General features: G+C 33.2%; 2 protein-coding genes across 2 annotated transcripts; one reads left to right on the forward strand and one right to left on the reverse strand.

The window, feature by feature from the left end:
• Positions 1-3,059: 3,059 nt before the first annotated feature.
• On the reverse strand, positions 3,060-5,066 carry LOC134243884 (serine/threonine-protein phosphatase 4 regulatory subunit 2-B-like). Its single transcript, XM_062726114.1, has 4 exons — positions 4,921-5,066; positions 4,154-4,247; positions 3,876-3,996; positions 3,060-3,359 (listed from the first exon to the last, which is right to left on the reverse strand). The coding sequence occupies exons 1-4, from the start codon at positions 4,932-4,934 to the stop codon at positions 3,238-3,240; spliced, it is 351 nt and encodes a 116-aa protein (XP_062582098.1). The 5' UTR covers positions 4,935-5,066; the 3' UTR covers positions 3,060-3,237.
• Positions 5,067-5,103: 37 nt separating this feature from the next.
• On the forward strand, positions 5,104-13,180 carry LOC134243883 (COMM domain-containing protein 9-like). Its single transcript, XM_062726113.1, has 6 exons — positions 5,104-5,209; positions 8,847-8,972; positions 10,002-10,086; positions 10,720-10,809; positions 11,049-11,152; positions 12,640-13,180. The coding sequence occupies exons 1-6, from the start codon at positions 5,165-5,167 to the stop codon at positions 12,778-12,780; spliced, it is 591 nt and encodes a 196-aa protein (XP_062582097.1). The 5' UTR covers positions 5,104-5,164; the 3' UTR covers positions 12,781-13,180.
• Positions 13,181-14,693: the final 1,513 nt, after the last annotated feature.

Genomic DNA, 14,693 nt, shown 5'->3' on the forward strand with positions numbered 1-14,693 from the left:
CCGAAGAGTTATCAAACAGACTCAATTATTTTTGCAAGAACATTGACCAGGCCACACAAATTTTTCAAAGTGCGTTAATATGGTCGATATTAACGCACTTTGAAAAGAAATTTTATTTTTTCAAGGTGCGTTAATTTGGTCCCAAATTTAACGCACTTTGAAAAAATTTTTCAAAGTGAGAAATTTTTCAAAGTGCGTTGTAACAAAGGTACCTTGATATAAGGAAACTTGACAGTAAATCAATGACAAATTCTTATAGAAAAAAATTATCTTTTTTTTTGGGGGGGGGGACATTCCGTCTGACCTTGAGATGACCTTAGTTAAATTACTTCCATCCATTTATAAGCACAAGGTATATAATGTACATGTACATGTATATAACTCTGATGAAGTACTTTGTAACAAAAAACTTATTGCTTTAATGACCATATAACAGACGAGTATACTCCTGTGCATATATAACAACAGCCATTCAAGGAACGATTGAAAACGGTACTAGCTTGTCCTATTTTTTTTTATTATAGAAATCCCAAGACCTTGCATATTGTCGGTATATCGGTACTGGAAAAGGGAGCTCATGTGACATAGTGCTCACCTGAGTCAATATGACCCTCGCGTTCTTCATCAACTGATTTCCAGAATTTAAACTTTTGAGAAATGTTCCATATCCATATAACTAATCATGGATTTGCTGTTCTCGAGAAGAAAATGTAAAAGATGTACAACATCTGGTAATTCAGTTGTAAGAAAAAACTTGAATCCCCATTTCCCAAGTCTGGTTGAAAATGGCACAATATGGTTCTTGAGAAGAAGAAATTGTATATTAAATGTTTACGACGACAATGCCGACAACGGATAAATTTTGATCACAAAAGCTCGCGAGCCTTCGGTTCTGGTGAACTAAAAATGTGAAAAATTTACAGACGGACAGCTGGACACCAAAAAAAAATGTATTCCGAAAAAACTCACATGAGATAACAAGATGCCTATGGGCCACAACGTTCACCTATGTAACTTTAGCCCTGTTGTTCTATGCGAGTATGAGAGCGGATCTAACATTTTATTTCAATTAGATTGACACTACCACAGCATGCTTCCACGTAATTTTCAGCCTCACTGACCCAGTGGTTCTTTGGGATTATTTCAATGTAAAACTTTGATTCCCTATTGTGGCCCTGTCCTATTCCCTAGGGGTCAAGACTATAATAATAATTCAGAATCTTCACTTGTAGAAGTTTAAATTCAGGCAAGATTTCCTAAATCACTTTGTGGGACACAAGTCCAAGACTGGTACGGACACCAGACCAATTTTTTTAGTTTCTAAAATTCTCTCCGCTATAAGGTTCTGGATATGTGAAAAATTTACTTTAAAACTTCTGACAGTTTTGAAGGGCAAAAAATAGTTATCAAAATCCATTCCCTTTTTTAAAATATCAGCAATATTTGACTGCTGTAAAGCCTGTGTAATTGATACCCCCCCCCCCTTCTACAGCTTTCGTAGCTGCAGAACTGTAGCGTTAGGATTTTATATATTCGTCTTTGATCAAAACGCTACAGATCCCGTAATGCACAAATTGTGCAATGTGATTTTTTGCGCACTTTAGTAATGGGGAGAATAGAACGACTTTCACACTTACAAAAGTTATTCCCTTTTGCGAGGTCAACCAACGTCAGGCACTGTTTTCCCTACATGACCTTACCAATTTATGGGTATATTAGAAATAGAATCTGTATGAATATGTTCATTATGTATTTTGCAGGCACGTAGCAACAGAAGGGAAGGGGGGGGGGGGGGCAGCCCCCCCCCCCCCCACTTTTTTCTCCAACATTATTTTTACTATTGATAATGTTCATTGAAATACAGGTTGGCCCCTCAGTTAATGCTTCGGTAAAGTAATGCAAGGGAAATGCAGTACTGTATGGAAAAAAAAAATGGTACTGAAAGAAGTCGGCATCTGAAAAAAAGTTGACCTCTACCTACCTACCCCCCCCCCTCCCCCCCCCCCAAAGAAATTTTGGGCAATGTTCAATGTTTGTCTTTTTTTTTGCTTGCCAGCTTTTCCAGGTATTGGTAAAAAAAATTTTTTTGTCTGGCTGCCCCCCCCTTTCAAAAACGACGCTACGTGCCTGTTTTGCCCCATACTCTGGCAATACAGGAGGTACAGATCGAAATTGTTCGATTACGTTTGGAGATTAAAAATATTTTAATTAAAACAGGTATCTTAATACAAAGGGCAAAGTGGGAAAAATGAGCGTTACGCCGACAACGGGAGATAACTCTTATGGAAAGTGAAACTCGTCTATTATTCCACATTTCAGCATTGTTTAGAAAACTACCTTCCATTTTCTAATATTTGACATATTTTTCAACCTTTGATTCTGTATATTTTATCTACCTCCTAGCTCTTTATAGCTGCCTACACAGACCAACAATCTCGCTTATGAATTTGTTGTCAAATGGCAGAAAATGCAATGCATATCTGTAGACAGTTTTAAAATGTAAGGAGGTGGATAAATCACACAGGTTGGTTAAAAATGTTTAAAATCGGGAAGTGAAAGTTAGTTTATTAAACAATGCTGGTAATCCTTCTATTCCACTGCTTACCGTGTGCAGAAAATTTGTGCCGTAAATTGTACGTTTTGCATTATGGGATCTATATCAAGTTCAAATACAAATATATAAAACCTTAAGTTCTGTAGGCATAGCTTTTGAAGATTACAATTCATCTTTCACGGAATAATCTCGCATCAGTTAGAGAATTTAACAAGGCCATCTTTAAAAGGATTGTTTGCCCTTCCCAATTCAAGTTTTTTAAATTGGGTATAAAGATAGGTGGGAATACCTATTTTTCTAGAAATTTTCAACATATTTGTTGACAAGAGAAATGCAAAAAAGGAAATATTGTGTCCTAGAATGTAAACAAGCAAATGGAGTTATTTTATTGCCTGTCAAGAGAGGTCAATCAAACATTTTTTTTAAAGATGGCCTGATGTTAACTTCTTATAAAATCCTCATCAACCAATGAATTTCCATTTAACCAATCAAAACAAGACAGAAATACCGTAACTAGACTATATTTACTGTCATTAACACCAACGTAAAAATGTTGAAACAATTACTGTCCTTCCACTTGATCCTTAAATAAGTATAACATGGGTATGATCTTAAAAATACAAGACAACACATAAAAACATGATTTGATACAGTTCAGATGACATGAAATGTAATGAAGAGATCTAGGCTGATGCTGCCTCCACTTGCGGCTGTTCACCTTCTGCTGCCTCGTCTTTTTTCACTTTTTTGGTCGGACTGGCCTCCTCTGAATCCTCTTCTGACGTTCTCTTTTCCGAGGTCTCATCTATAATTATTAAATATCATTGTACATCATACATTGTTTTGTACGTTAGAAAGTGATATCATGAATTTGTATCCCAGTTATACTTTATTTCAAAACATTTGCCCAAACTCAGATGCCTATAAAGCCTACTTGTATATAAAATGTGCATTTTCAAATTTGAATTTTGATCCCTAAGCAACATTTCTTTATCAGTTTGATATATTGATTGAATATTGTTATAAAACTAAACTTTACTTCAATTACTGTTCTTGTTTCATATTCACCCCCCCCCCCCCTCCCATGTCTTATTTCAGTGCTTCACTCTGTCAAGACTTTACAAATTGCCCCCCCCCCCCCCCCACTTTTTCTTTTCCACAAATTACCCAATTTGCTGACCCCTGATTGCTACTTTGCATTGCATTTGCTATCTTGCATATCTTTTCAATGCCCCTCATCACTTCCTGAAAGTTCCTTCCCCAACTTCCAATGTTGTACACTGACACACTTTCAAAAAAAGCTGGCAACAAAGAAACTTACCTGTATTTGCATTTTGATTCGAGTCTTCTTTCTTTTCACCATTTTCATCTGTCTTCTCCTCTGATTCTGTCTTCGTATCTTCAGTATCTTCAGTTTTCTCTTCTGTTTTTTCTTCTTTTGTCTGAAACATCAATTTATCCTTCAGTACAATTTACATTGTATAAATTTCAATCTCTCCCCCTTTTGAGGATTTTTTTTTTTCACAAACAATACAAAAATCGTTTGTTTCACGATTTTAAACACTAATGCTTGATGTCGATAACTTAGTTGAACCTTACCTCTTCTTTCTCTTCCGTTTTTTCTACTTCTTTGACTTCCTTTGTTTTAGTCTCTGTGGTTTCAGAAGCCTGAACTTCCTCAGTTGTAGTTTCCCTAAAAATACAACACAAACCATTCAGATGTTCAAAAAGAATTTTTTTTTGCAAAAAAAAAAATTCATGCATAATATTTGAATGCATCACTACAGTAGATTTACAACACAATATTTCCTCTGTACACTTAAAAAAAATAAGTTTTATTGCAAATGGGGTCTTCTACTGTATACCAACTTCCTTAACCTAATTTTTAAATTTCATTTCCATCGCCTTGAACTTCCCTAACAGTCAATAAAGGTATGTTCACTTTGTTTCACAATGCGCTTATCTGGATCTAACGCATGTGGGTTTTAAATTGCATCCGTGTCTTGAGCGAATCATAAAGCGAAACCGATAATGGCGGGCATCGCCTACATTTTCTTCATAAATTACTCATCTGGCCTCATTAACATATTTATCATCATGCATGTTACTTTTAGTTTATTAAATGTCATCATCGCCAATGATTTACCATTACTATTACATATTACAATAATTTACTTTCAATCGATCTTACTTTCATCTAAATCTGAGAGCGAGAACAAAGAAGCCGACAAGGAAGACAAAGGAAAACCATGCAAAACCGGCATGTTTTCCAATAAACCTACAAAAATTGAATGGAACATCGCCTCATTCGTAGCAATAAGTGAAAAAATCATGGTAAATAATGTAAAATTGGATAAAATACTTACTTTTCTCCAGGCATTGTGGTATATTTTACAACTCGTGTCTTTATTTACAAAATGCTGAGGTAATATGGGTACGCAGACGACCAAACTTCCCGCCGGATTGCTGTCGTTGTTTTAAAACCACGTGATACTTACTTTGATTTAATTGGCTGAAATGAAAAAATCGCTTTTGATCACGTGTATTTACCTGCATGACTGATTGGTCGAATGTAGTTTCGCTATTTTTTAGAAGCACGTGATTGTCAAAATGGCAGCCCACTGTGATTTTGCTGCTCTTGAGCTTCTGATGAAGGTTTATCTTGCTATTTAGAATAACTTACTTTCGTTTTAATTTATTTAAAATTTTATTTGAATGTAGGAGAATGCAAGGCATCATTTTTCTTGATCTTATAGACACATGTCGCTCAGATTGCATGTTATCAACACCCTCACCTCACCCCTCAGTCATTTGCAATAATTTCCCATAAAAATGAACAGTTAGCAATAGGCCTACCTCGGAAAATCTCTTATTCTGACTATACAACTTTTAGGGGATGGGTTGGGGTTGCAGATTTTTTTTACATCAGGACTGCACAGCTTGCATGAGAATTTTAAAAGTCTTTGATTTATCATTGACTAGTTAACAGGTTCAGTACAATCACTAGATTTAGCAACATGTACATAGGTAGAATTATTTACCTACCTCAGGTAGCTTTATTTAGCTATTTCAATGCAATTTTTCAAAATTTTTCTTTTTATTAAAAAGAGACAAATAATCACAAGTAAATGACTATTAATATTTATGATATTTATTTGTTTTAAAAAAAATCAAAAGCAGAGATAGTTTATACATTGCTGCGTTTGGACGATTTAGAGTGAAACGTAATTCCATTGTTTGGATGACTGTCCCCTCTCTTGTGTGCGATGAGGCATGACTGAGTATGATTACTTCACATTGTGCTGAATAATTACCCACCTATTATCATGTTAACCAGAACTGGACTTCTTTGTCATTTCATTCAAGGGGGAACATACGTTTATTGACAACAACAAAAAAAAGATAATAAAAAATGCCACTAATTTCAAAGCTATATATATACATTTGTGGTATCTTTCCATTATATAAACATACAGAGAGAAAATATCTTCAATTCTGTATGAAGTTTGTCAGAGGTCAGAGGTCAATACGTGACCTAATCACACGGCGCAATAATATCTACCGGTACATGAATTATAAAATGACCTGCTCTGCTTGCTTTTCATGTATAAAAATGAATAAAATAAGCAAGTAAAATGATAATATTATTTCATTTTAAATGTAAACAAGTATTTCATACAGTTTTTGGGCTATCGATTCAACCTGTGTACATAGAGAAAACTAGGAGCCAAGCGTTTGTTTACATTTTTCTTCACTTTTGTCAGTTGCACAGTCTCTAACGTTCATCCTTATTTTTTGGATAGACCTTTGGTTAAATTTTCATGATAAACTTTCATTTTATCTTTAAATTTTACTCACGATAAATGTGTAAATCTGTTGGAAAATATCTTTGCAATCATGCCATGAACAGCTGCCAAACACCTCGGCGTTTTCGTAGTTCAATGTAAAGCTGTCGCAAGTGTCTCCGTGTTTATCAGTGTTTTACGATAAGTATGCCTTTAGTTGCTGAAACCGTGGAATGTTTTTGATCAAATTGCAAATTAACTGGCTCGAACAAGTGTCTCAGTCCATGATCCATCCATCCCTTTCCAGCGACCGAAATTCCTCCAACTTTTTATCATCAAACTTCGGACGTGTTTCTTGTGTCTTTTCAGCATCGATTATCATTTTTCACGAATAAAATATTCCCAGACAACAATCTGTTCACTATTACTGATCACAAGCAGCCTTTCACAAAATATTCCCTTCGAAATAGATTCCTTAGCCTAATGAATTCGAAGCGTAACCGCCATGCAAGCCGATTTACACCTTGTGTCACTTTTCAAAATCTACGACGAACAGTCAGTGCAATAATTTATATTCGAAAATGTTTAATTGTCTGTCCTAAATGTATATATAAGTAAGAAATAACAAGTTTAAAAATTTCAATAGGAATTGAAGTGTACGGTACGTGATCAAATCTTTCGAGAAGGCCTTCGGCCTTCACAGGATTTGATCACGTGACCGACCTACTTCAATTCCCATTGAAGTTTATAAACTTGTTATTTATTTCTTAATTACAACTAAAACATTATATTTTATTGATATATTTATATTTTATTTATTTGCCTAAAACATAAAAAAAAGATACAACTTGAAGGCACATTTAATCATATCCAAGACTATTTCAAAATATGGTGATGCTTGAAACTACGATTCCAATGGAAAATATCGTCTACTCCCTTTTTTTCAATAGCTGGAATTATGAATAATTCACTGTTTAGCGCTGGTATTAAGACAATTCATCAGTTACCATTGAAGTGTTCCTTGTATTAAACAAAGATTTTATGGCCAAATTGCTATTTATATTGAATTAAATGGTTCCAAAATGTAGGCGGGAGTCGAGAGTTAGCATGCATATTTCTTTACATATATTCATAGATAACTTAACATAAAAACATAAACCAAGATGCTGAATTCATAACTTGTTATAGATACTGGAGTTATGAGTTATGCTTAAAGGATATATTTTCAGAACAGATCAAAAAATCTTTGTTTTGTGGGGATGGGGATGGGGATGGATATCGGATAATAGGGGGGGGAACAGTTAGTATATTAAAGAATGAAATTTATAAGAAATCCTGCTTACCACCTGCTTACTGCATTTGTAATTCAGGAACTACTCCCAGACTGAATTGAACAAAGATTTTACAAAAGCATTCTTTAGGTTTTATTCATGTTTTGTATTTGTAACAGATGCACAATTCAGTATTTTTTAATTTTCACACTACTTGTTAGTTGTAATTCCAACAGAGTTTTAAAGTTTGAGTTATTTGTCATTTACACTTATAGTGCATTGAACATGAAAAATGGGATATTCATGCAAATAACTTGATCAGTAATGCGTGATCGGCAACTCTGATCAAAACATTGATGAAGAAAGTGTTGTAGGGGGTTTATTAAAATGATGTTAAAACAGTTTTGTATGTGCTAGAGCATAACCAGCTGTAACTAAAACTAGAAAATATTAAGTAAGGGCAAACATCTACAGTTTAGGATTCACTGAATGAGAGTGAATTTGAAAAATAGTTTTTACCCCCCCCCCTCGAAAAAAAAAAAAATTAAATACTGAAAAAAAAAGACCAGGCAAGGGCAATTTTTATGGGTTCGTTGATTGAATTAGATCAAACAAATCGTTTGCCCCACCAGATAAATTTTGCTGAAGTGTTATGTTTACATGGACATATAGACAATTGAATTCCACATGTATTTTTTTGTGGTCATTGATTATTTTACTGACTATATTTGAAGCTAGATTTCAGATCTCAAACAGCAAGTTGCTATGGAAATGGTTAGCAGACTGATAATTGATGTCTTGTGTTTTTAGCAGGTTTTATTTCACCTATAATTAATGCTTTTTCACCATGAAGTGTTGGCATTTATTTTACTTATGAATTTTAAGGGAAAGGATAATGAATAAGGTCAGTTAAGCTGATTCCAGTGCTCAAAGTGGAATATTTTCAGCCCTAAAATTAAAATTTGATAGCATGTGAACAAACTACTTAAAGGAAAATCAATTGTATTAAACACCTATAATCTAATGCTGACACATTTATATACAATATTTACTGAAATTGATACATATACATGTACTAAAAATATCAATGTTCTATATTAAAGATATTTCAGAAAGGAAATTTACCCATTTGAGATGTTACATTTCTCAGTTGAATTAGAAGTACATGTATATTACTTTTATGGTGCTGACGCAATCTACAGTAGTCAGAAGGTGCTTAATTCCTGTGTTTTCCAGGCTTCATCCAAGGACCAAGTGGTCAAGATTTGTAATGACATTTACCTGGCTAGTCCCCCCTACACAGATGTACTGGTGTCTCGTGTATGTGATGTTTTAGGAACCCGTCCAAATCAAACAAAACAGGTTCGGGAAAAAAACAACTTGTTGTTTTATTATTTGACAGATATGATACCTCTAACCTGCAAACTTAAGTGTCATTTATAAGTAACTATATTTAATATGTTTAATTGTGTTTTTTCCCTTTCATTGTTGAACAAAATTGTATAACATAATCTTTTCAAAATTCTGAAGTCTGAGAAAGAGAAACATAGTCAGAATCACACAGTGTTTTATTGTACGATGAACACGTGCATGTATTATGCAACTTTATGAAATAGTTAAGAAAGGAAAAAAGTAAAGCTTAACTCTTTTTGATGCTATATTCCCTGTATGCACTAAGCAGAGTAGAAAGATATTTTAGGTAATGTGACAATCAATGGTAGACAACAGTGTACATCAAAATTGCTATGACTTTTTAGATGGACAAAATTAGCATAAGGTGGAAATAATCATTATGACACATTCTTTAATTGAAAAAGATAGGTGATACTCATTCAACCTGTTTTAATTATGCAACAAATGTTATTTTCTAGAATACTGATACTTTTGATTTATTAATTTAAATTAAGGATCCATTAAAGGACACTTATGAAAATGTTTTTTAAAGAAATTCTGAATCAAGTATGGTAAGTGGTGTAATAGGAAGGAACCATAACTCTGTTATATTTGTGATGTTATTTGGGTTATCGCCCTTGATAAAATTTATTGCATATAACTAATGTTGATTCTTGTTTGTGTGAAATTTAATCACATAGAACTGTACCTGTATTCATACATACTTGTATCCAATTGCTTAAGGGTATTACAATAGAACTCAGTTGTGTGCAGTATATAAATGGTCCAGCTGGTTAAATAAATATTTTAGAGAAAAAAATATAATTATGTACATACACTGTATTTAAAAAAACATACACATAAAATTAAAAAAATTGAAGGAGAATAACTATATAATAGAACATACAACTAAGATTTCCTGTACAATAGCCATTTCTGGTGCATAACTTGACAGTTTTGACAAGTACATACAATGTAACTCTCAGTTATATATTTCAGATGTTGGAATCCCTCTCGTCGCTCTTAAAAACTATAATATTTCATGGATACTCAGAAGCACAAGAAATACAAAGCTTATTCCCAAGTAAGTTCATGGCTGGGGCATTTATTATCACCTGAAGATAGCAGTATGTAAGAGGGAACCTTGAATTAATAAACTCATCTCATTAACAAAATTACTTTAGAATAAGTTAATCAATTTTTAACAATTACACAATATGCACAATTTATAACTTTCATTTACTTGTAAAGATTTAACAGCTATAAACCATTTCTTTACTTATCTATCTTGTTAATATGTAGAATGCTTTCTCTGTCACAATATTTCATTATTTGATACATATTTTATATTGCTAATAATGTTTAAAGGTGAACATGTATTTCAAAGCTGAATGCACGTAAACAATTTTTCTGCTTGTTGGTATAGGTTAATAAAATGTTAAATTCTCTTAAAAATTCTCTTTAACAAGGGCATCTGTTAGGGGCAGAGGAGAGCCCTTCCATTTCCGCCTAGCTGGAACACTGCTTTTGTTTATTTGGATATGTAGATGAATAACATGTTTTATATGATTATATTGTAAAATACTGTAGAGTAGGCCATAGATATTTCTGATTGACCATGCAAAAGCTTGTGTGCAGGTTTCTGTTACAACTCTTTTGAAACTGTAGCCTCAAAAATTTACAATCACTTAAAAGTTTTGTTTGTGCCTAATTTCAGAGGACTTCCACAAGAATCTTCGAGATTTGATTACAAAAATTGCTCTGGAAAACATGAACAACTGGAAAAACCATTCTATTAGTAACCAAGGTACAGTGGAACATAAATTTACATTAGATATGTTAAACATAGATGTATTTATTTATCAAAGATATTAAAGACAGGAAAATTAACATGTCATTATAAAGTACACTGTATGTAGAGAATACTAAGTAATACATGGCAAAATCTGTATCACACCCAATATCAACCCAAGACTCCAATATCAGCCCGAGGGCAAAAGGCGATAAGTTATTTTGCATACAAACTTTGATTATGTTATTTCGCAGTATCATTGCCTCGACTGATGGACTTTGATTGGAGAGTGGACACAAAAATGGCCTCAGACTCTGTCAGCAGAATGTCTGTTCCCACCTGTATCATACAAATGAAGGTATTAATTTGTCATTCTTTGTGTGTTTTCTTGTCAGTGGTTTATAGCACGCTTTTCACCAGGTTTTATGAGAACAGCGTCCATCTGTCTGTCTGTTTCATATTTTAGTCTTCTCCAGAACCACTGGACCAATTTAAACCAGAATGCCACAAAGCAGCCTTTGGTGAAGGAATTCTGAGTTATTTCATAGGAATGGCTGCGTTCTGTTTTATGGGGAGATAATTAAGAATGAAGGGAAATTTAGTTAATCAGTTGCATCTTTAAAAATTAATAAAAAAAATCTCAAGAGCCTCTAGGCCAGAAAAAATGAATATTGCCAGGAATGTGAAAGTGTCATTCAAACTGAAAGTGTAGATTCAAGTTTAAATCATGACTGCCCGGGGTGAGGTGGGGGAATCAAAGCTATAAATAGGGATACATATATTGGAAAATTTTAAAAACAAATTTCTTCTTTAGAAAGCAATGCTATGATTAGGGATATTAATACAGAGGCATCCTCAGGTAATTTAAATTGAAGATTACTGTAGAAGTACTTTTTTCCCCGTGGTATTAATTTACGCTATGTACGCAGTCACAAATTTTCCGCAGAAATTTGTCCAAGCGTATTCAATATGAATATAAGGCATATAATGACAGTTTAGGAAATCCGGGTAATTTTCTTCCCGCGGATTAAACAGAAATTGAGATTCCGTGGAATTATGACCCTGTGGAAAAAAGTACGTCTACAGTATTTAACGTATTATCCTCTGGGACAGGAGGGAGGAGCCACAACAAGGTTAACTTATTCTTGTCAAATATTTAAAAATCTAATGTAACTATGAAAAATGTCCTTTAGAACAGTTATTTTCACTAATTATAAAATCAGGTTAAAATCATTAATCTGTTTTATAATTACCTGACATACCACTTTTAAAAAATATTGAAACTTTATAAACACATTTAAGTTACAAATTAGACTGAAAGTTCAAAATTAGACAATGAATCAAATACCATACTATTTGTTTAGACCAGAGGCCTGTTTAACAGAGTGAGCACTCACAAATATTTCTGTTGGAGGTATAATAAGGAATTTTGGCAAGTGCTCGCAAAAGTTTGCTCTGTTAAACAGGCCTCTGGATTCTCTTGAGTTCATTGAAAGTCATTATGTAGGTGCCAAGTTTATTTTGTCATGTGCAGGTCAGGGGAACATGTAAGAGAGCCAAGTTATAAATTGTTCGCTTTTATTTGAATTACATATATATGCTAATCAAAATAAGTTCTTAAATATTATTTTGAACTCAATGGACCAAATTCAAAAGAAGCCAAAGGTCTGAGATAGTGAGGGTAAAATACATCAAGGAAAGGTGGAAGGGATATCAGTATGGCTTTGACATACCCATGGTATACAAGATACTGAAATTCAGTTGTATCAACTGTTAAATTTGCATTGCAAAGAGATATACAGTTTTCTCCATCAGATTCAGTCACCTGTTTTCTATTTTTTTTAGGTTCAGGAAAACCAAACTGAAGTTGGTAGAGTGCCAGAAATCAATAATGTCAATGTTGAACTTTCTAAAGAGACATTAGATACAATGTTAGATGGACTTAGTAAAATCAGGGACCAATTATCCTCTGTTGCCAAAAGGTAGCCATACCAAGAAAATGTCTGGACAAAATCAACATAGGACCATAGTTAAACGTGTCCAAAAAGTGCAATATATAATGTTTAAAAAATAAGATTTTCAATACATGTATAGTTTTGATATTTTGAGTGTTATTTATCCAGTTGTCTTTTGAACACAATTTTGTTATTCATGACATCAGCAGTACACTGTACTACTGCACTGGAACACACTACAAAGGACTGTATCAGGAAGGGGTGTATATGTACCTTATCTATCATTCCAATTTTAAAATTTCCTTTAATATAGCTTGTATATATATAGACAATGATTTAATATAAATTCAAGTGTGATGAAGGCATTTCTTTAATATCTACCAGAAATTGTTACATGTATGAATAAAACAATAAATATATTTTAATAATAAGTGTGTATGTTATTTGGCCAAAATTAATTTTTTAACATTAGTGTAGCGGACAGTATATAGGGAACTTATACTGCCTCGCTAGTGAGTTAGCTTTTCTGGTGATGCGATAGAGTCTCCCTCTATTTCAGGCAAGTTAAGCAACGGCGAGCCTGATTAATTCTTGGATGGGTGACCGCTTCACGTTACAATTAGCTTGGAATAGATTTAGCACATTTCTTGAAATTCATATTTGATAGGTCTATACATGCAAGACATTTAGATTGTGCTTTAGCAATTTAAAGGCTCTAAAATGATTACTCAGCCAAATGTAATATACAATGTACGTATACACTAACTTACTCCCCAACTTTGCTCGAGTCAGGAGCTCTGCCAGGGGCCCATTTTACAAAAGAACTTACCACTAAGACCAAAAACTTAAGATGATTGTAATAAAAACTTAAGATGATTGTAAAATTTTGCAAGATTAATAATTCTCCGAGAAATTGTTTGTATAAAAATATCTTACCACATTCCTTTTAAAAGGTTTACAATATTTTTCAATATAATGTAAATTAAAAAGTTATATGAAGAATTAACTTTAGTCTTAAGTCGTAAGTACTTCTGTAAAACAGGCCCCTGGCTTTTATATTGATAACTATCTATCTTAGAACAGTCATTTTCACAAGGTTTTCTTAAAGAAGGAAAAACTCTAGAAAAATTTAAAACAGATTCAGTTCAATTTTCCTTACAATATTAAGGGGTCTTGAGTCCATTCGTGGCTCTTAGAACCCTGACAAAGTTCATTCAATACTCTACGAGCATGTTTCTTTCATTGAGAAAAGGTATATTTTAAATTTTAAGGATATCCGATCCTCAGCCAGGAAGGATAACTCCAGAAATTAATATTTAATTTGAAATGCATCAAAATGAAGCTTGAAATTGAATTTTTTTCATGCAACAATTTTCATTTTACTCATCTGTATAAGTTTCAAGGTTTTTGGAAGTCTTAGAAAAGGTATTATAAAAGTTGACATTTGTACCCTATTTAAAGGAAAACAATTAATACAGTTTTAGAGAAATAAGATTTTCTTGAATACAGCCTTAGCTACCAATGCTTATTAGCATAATAATAAGAAGTGATTTGTAGTGTCTTGCAATAATAGCAAAAGCCTTTTACACTATGTATTATAGAGTACATGACGGAAATACAAGACAAAAAATACCAAATAAGTATAAAAGTCATGACAATTTCTCTGAATGCCTGGATACCTATTGTTTTTTAACCTAAAATATATCTGTTGATCAATTTGCAATTAGAAAATGCACAGCTGATATTCCAACTCGCTTTTTCTGCAAAAAATATTGGATATTTGACAATTTTCCCTATGTAATATGATTTACTTTAATCTTTAACTCTAAAGAAATACGGTGGATAAATTTACGTAACTTTGTGGATTCAGAGATACTTTTATGAGTATTTTTGATTACCTAATTGCTTTTTTTATAAACCTGAGGATCGGACTACCTTTAGAGA

This window comes from Saccostrea cucullata, unplaced genomic scaffold (genome assembly GCF_032062105.1).
Source record: "Saccostrea cucullata isolate Sc308-1 unplaced genomic scaffold, CSIRO_AGI_Scuc_v1 ctg784, whole genome shotgun sequence".
In the NCBI taxonomy this organism is placed as follows: domain Eukaryota; kingdom Metazoa; phylum Mollusca; class Bivalvia; order Ostreida; family Ostreidae; genus Saccostrea; species Saccostrea cuccullata.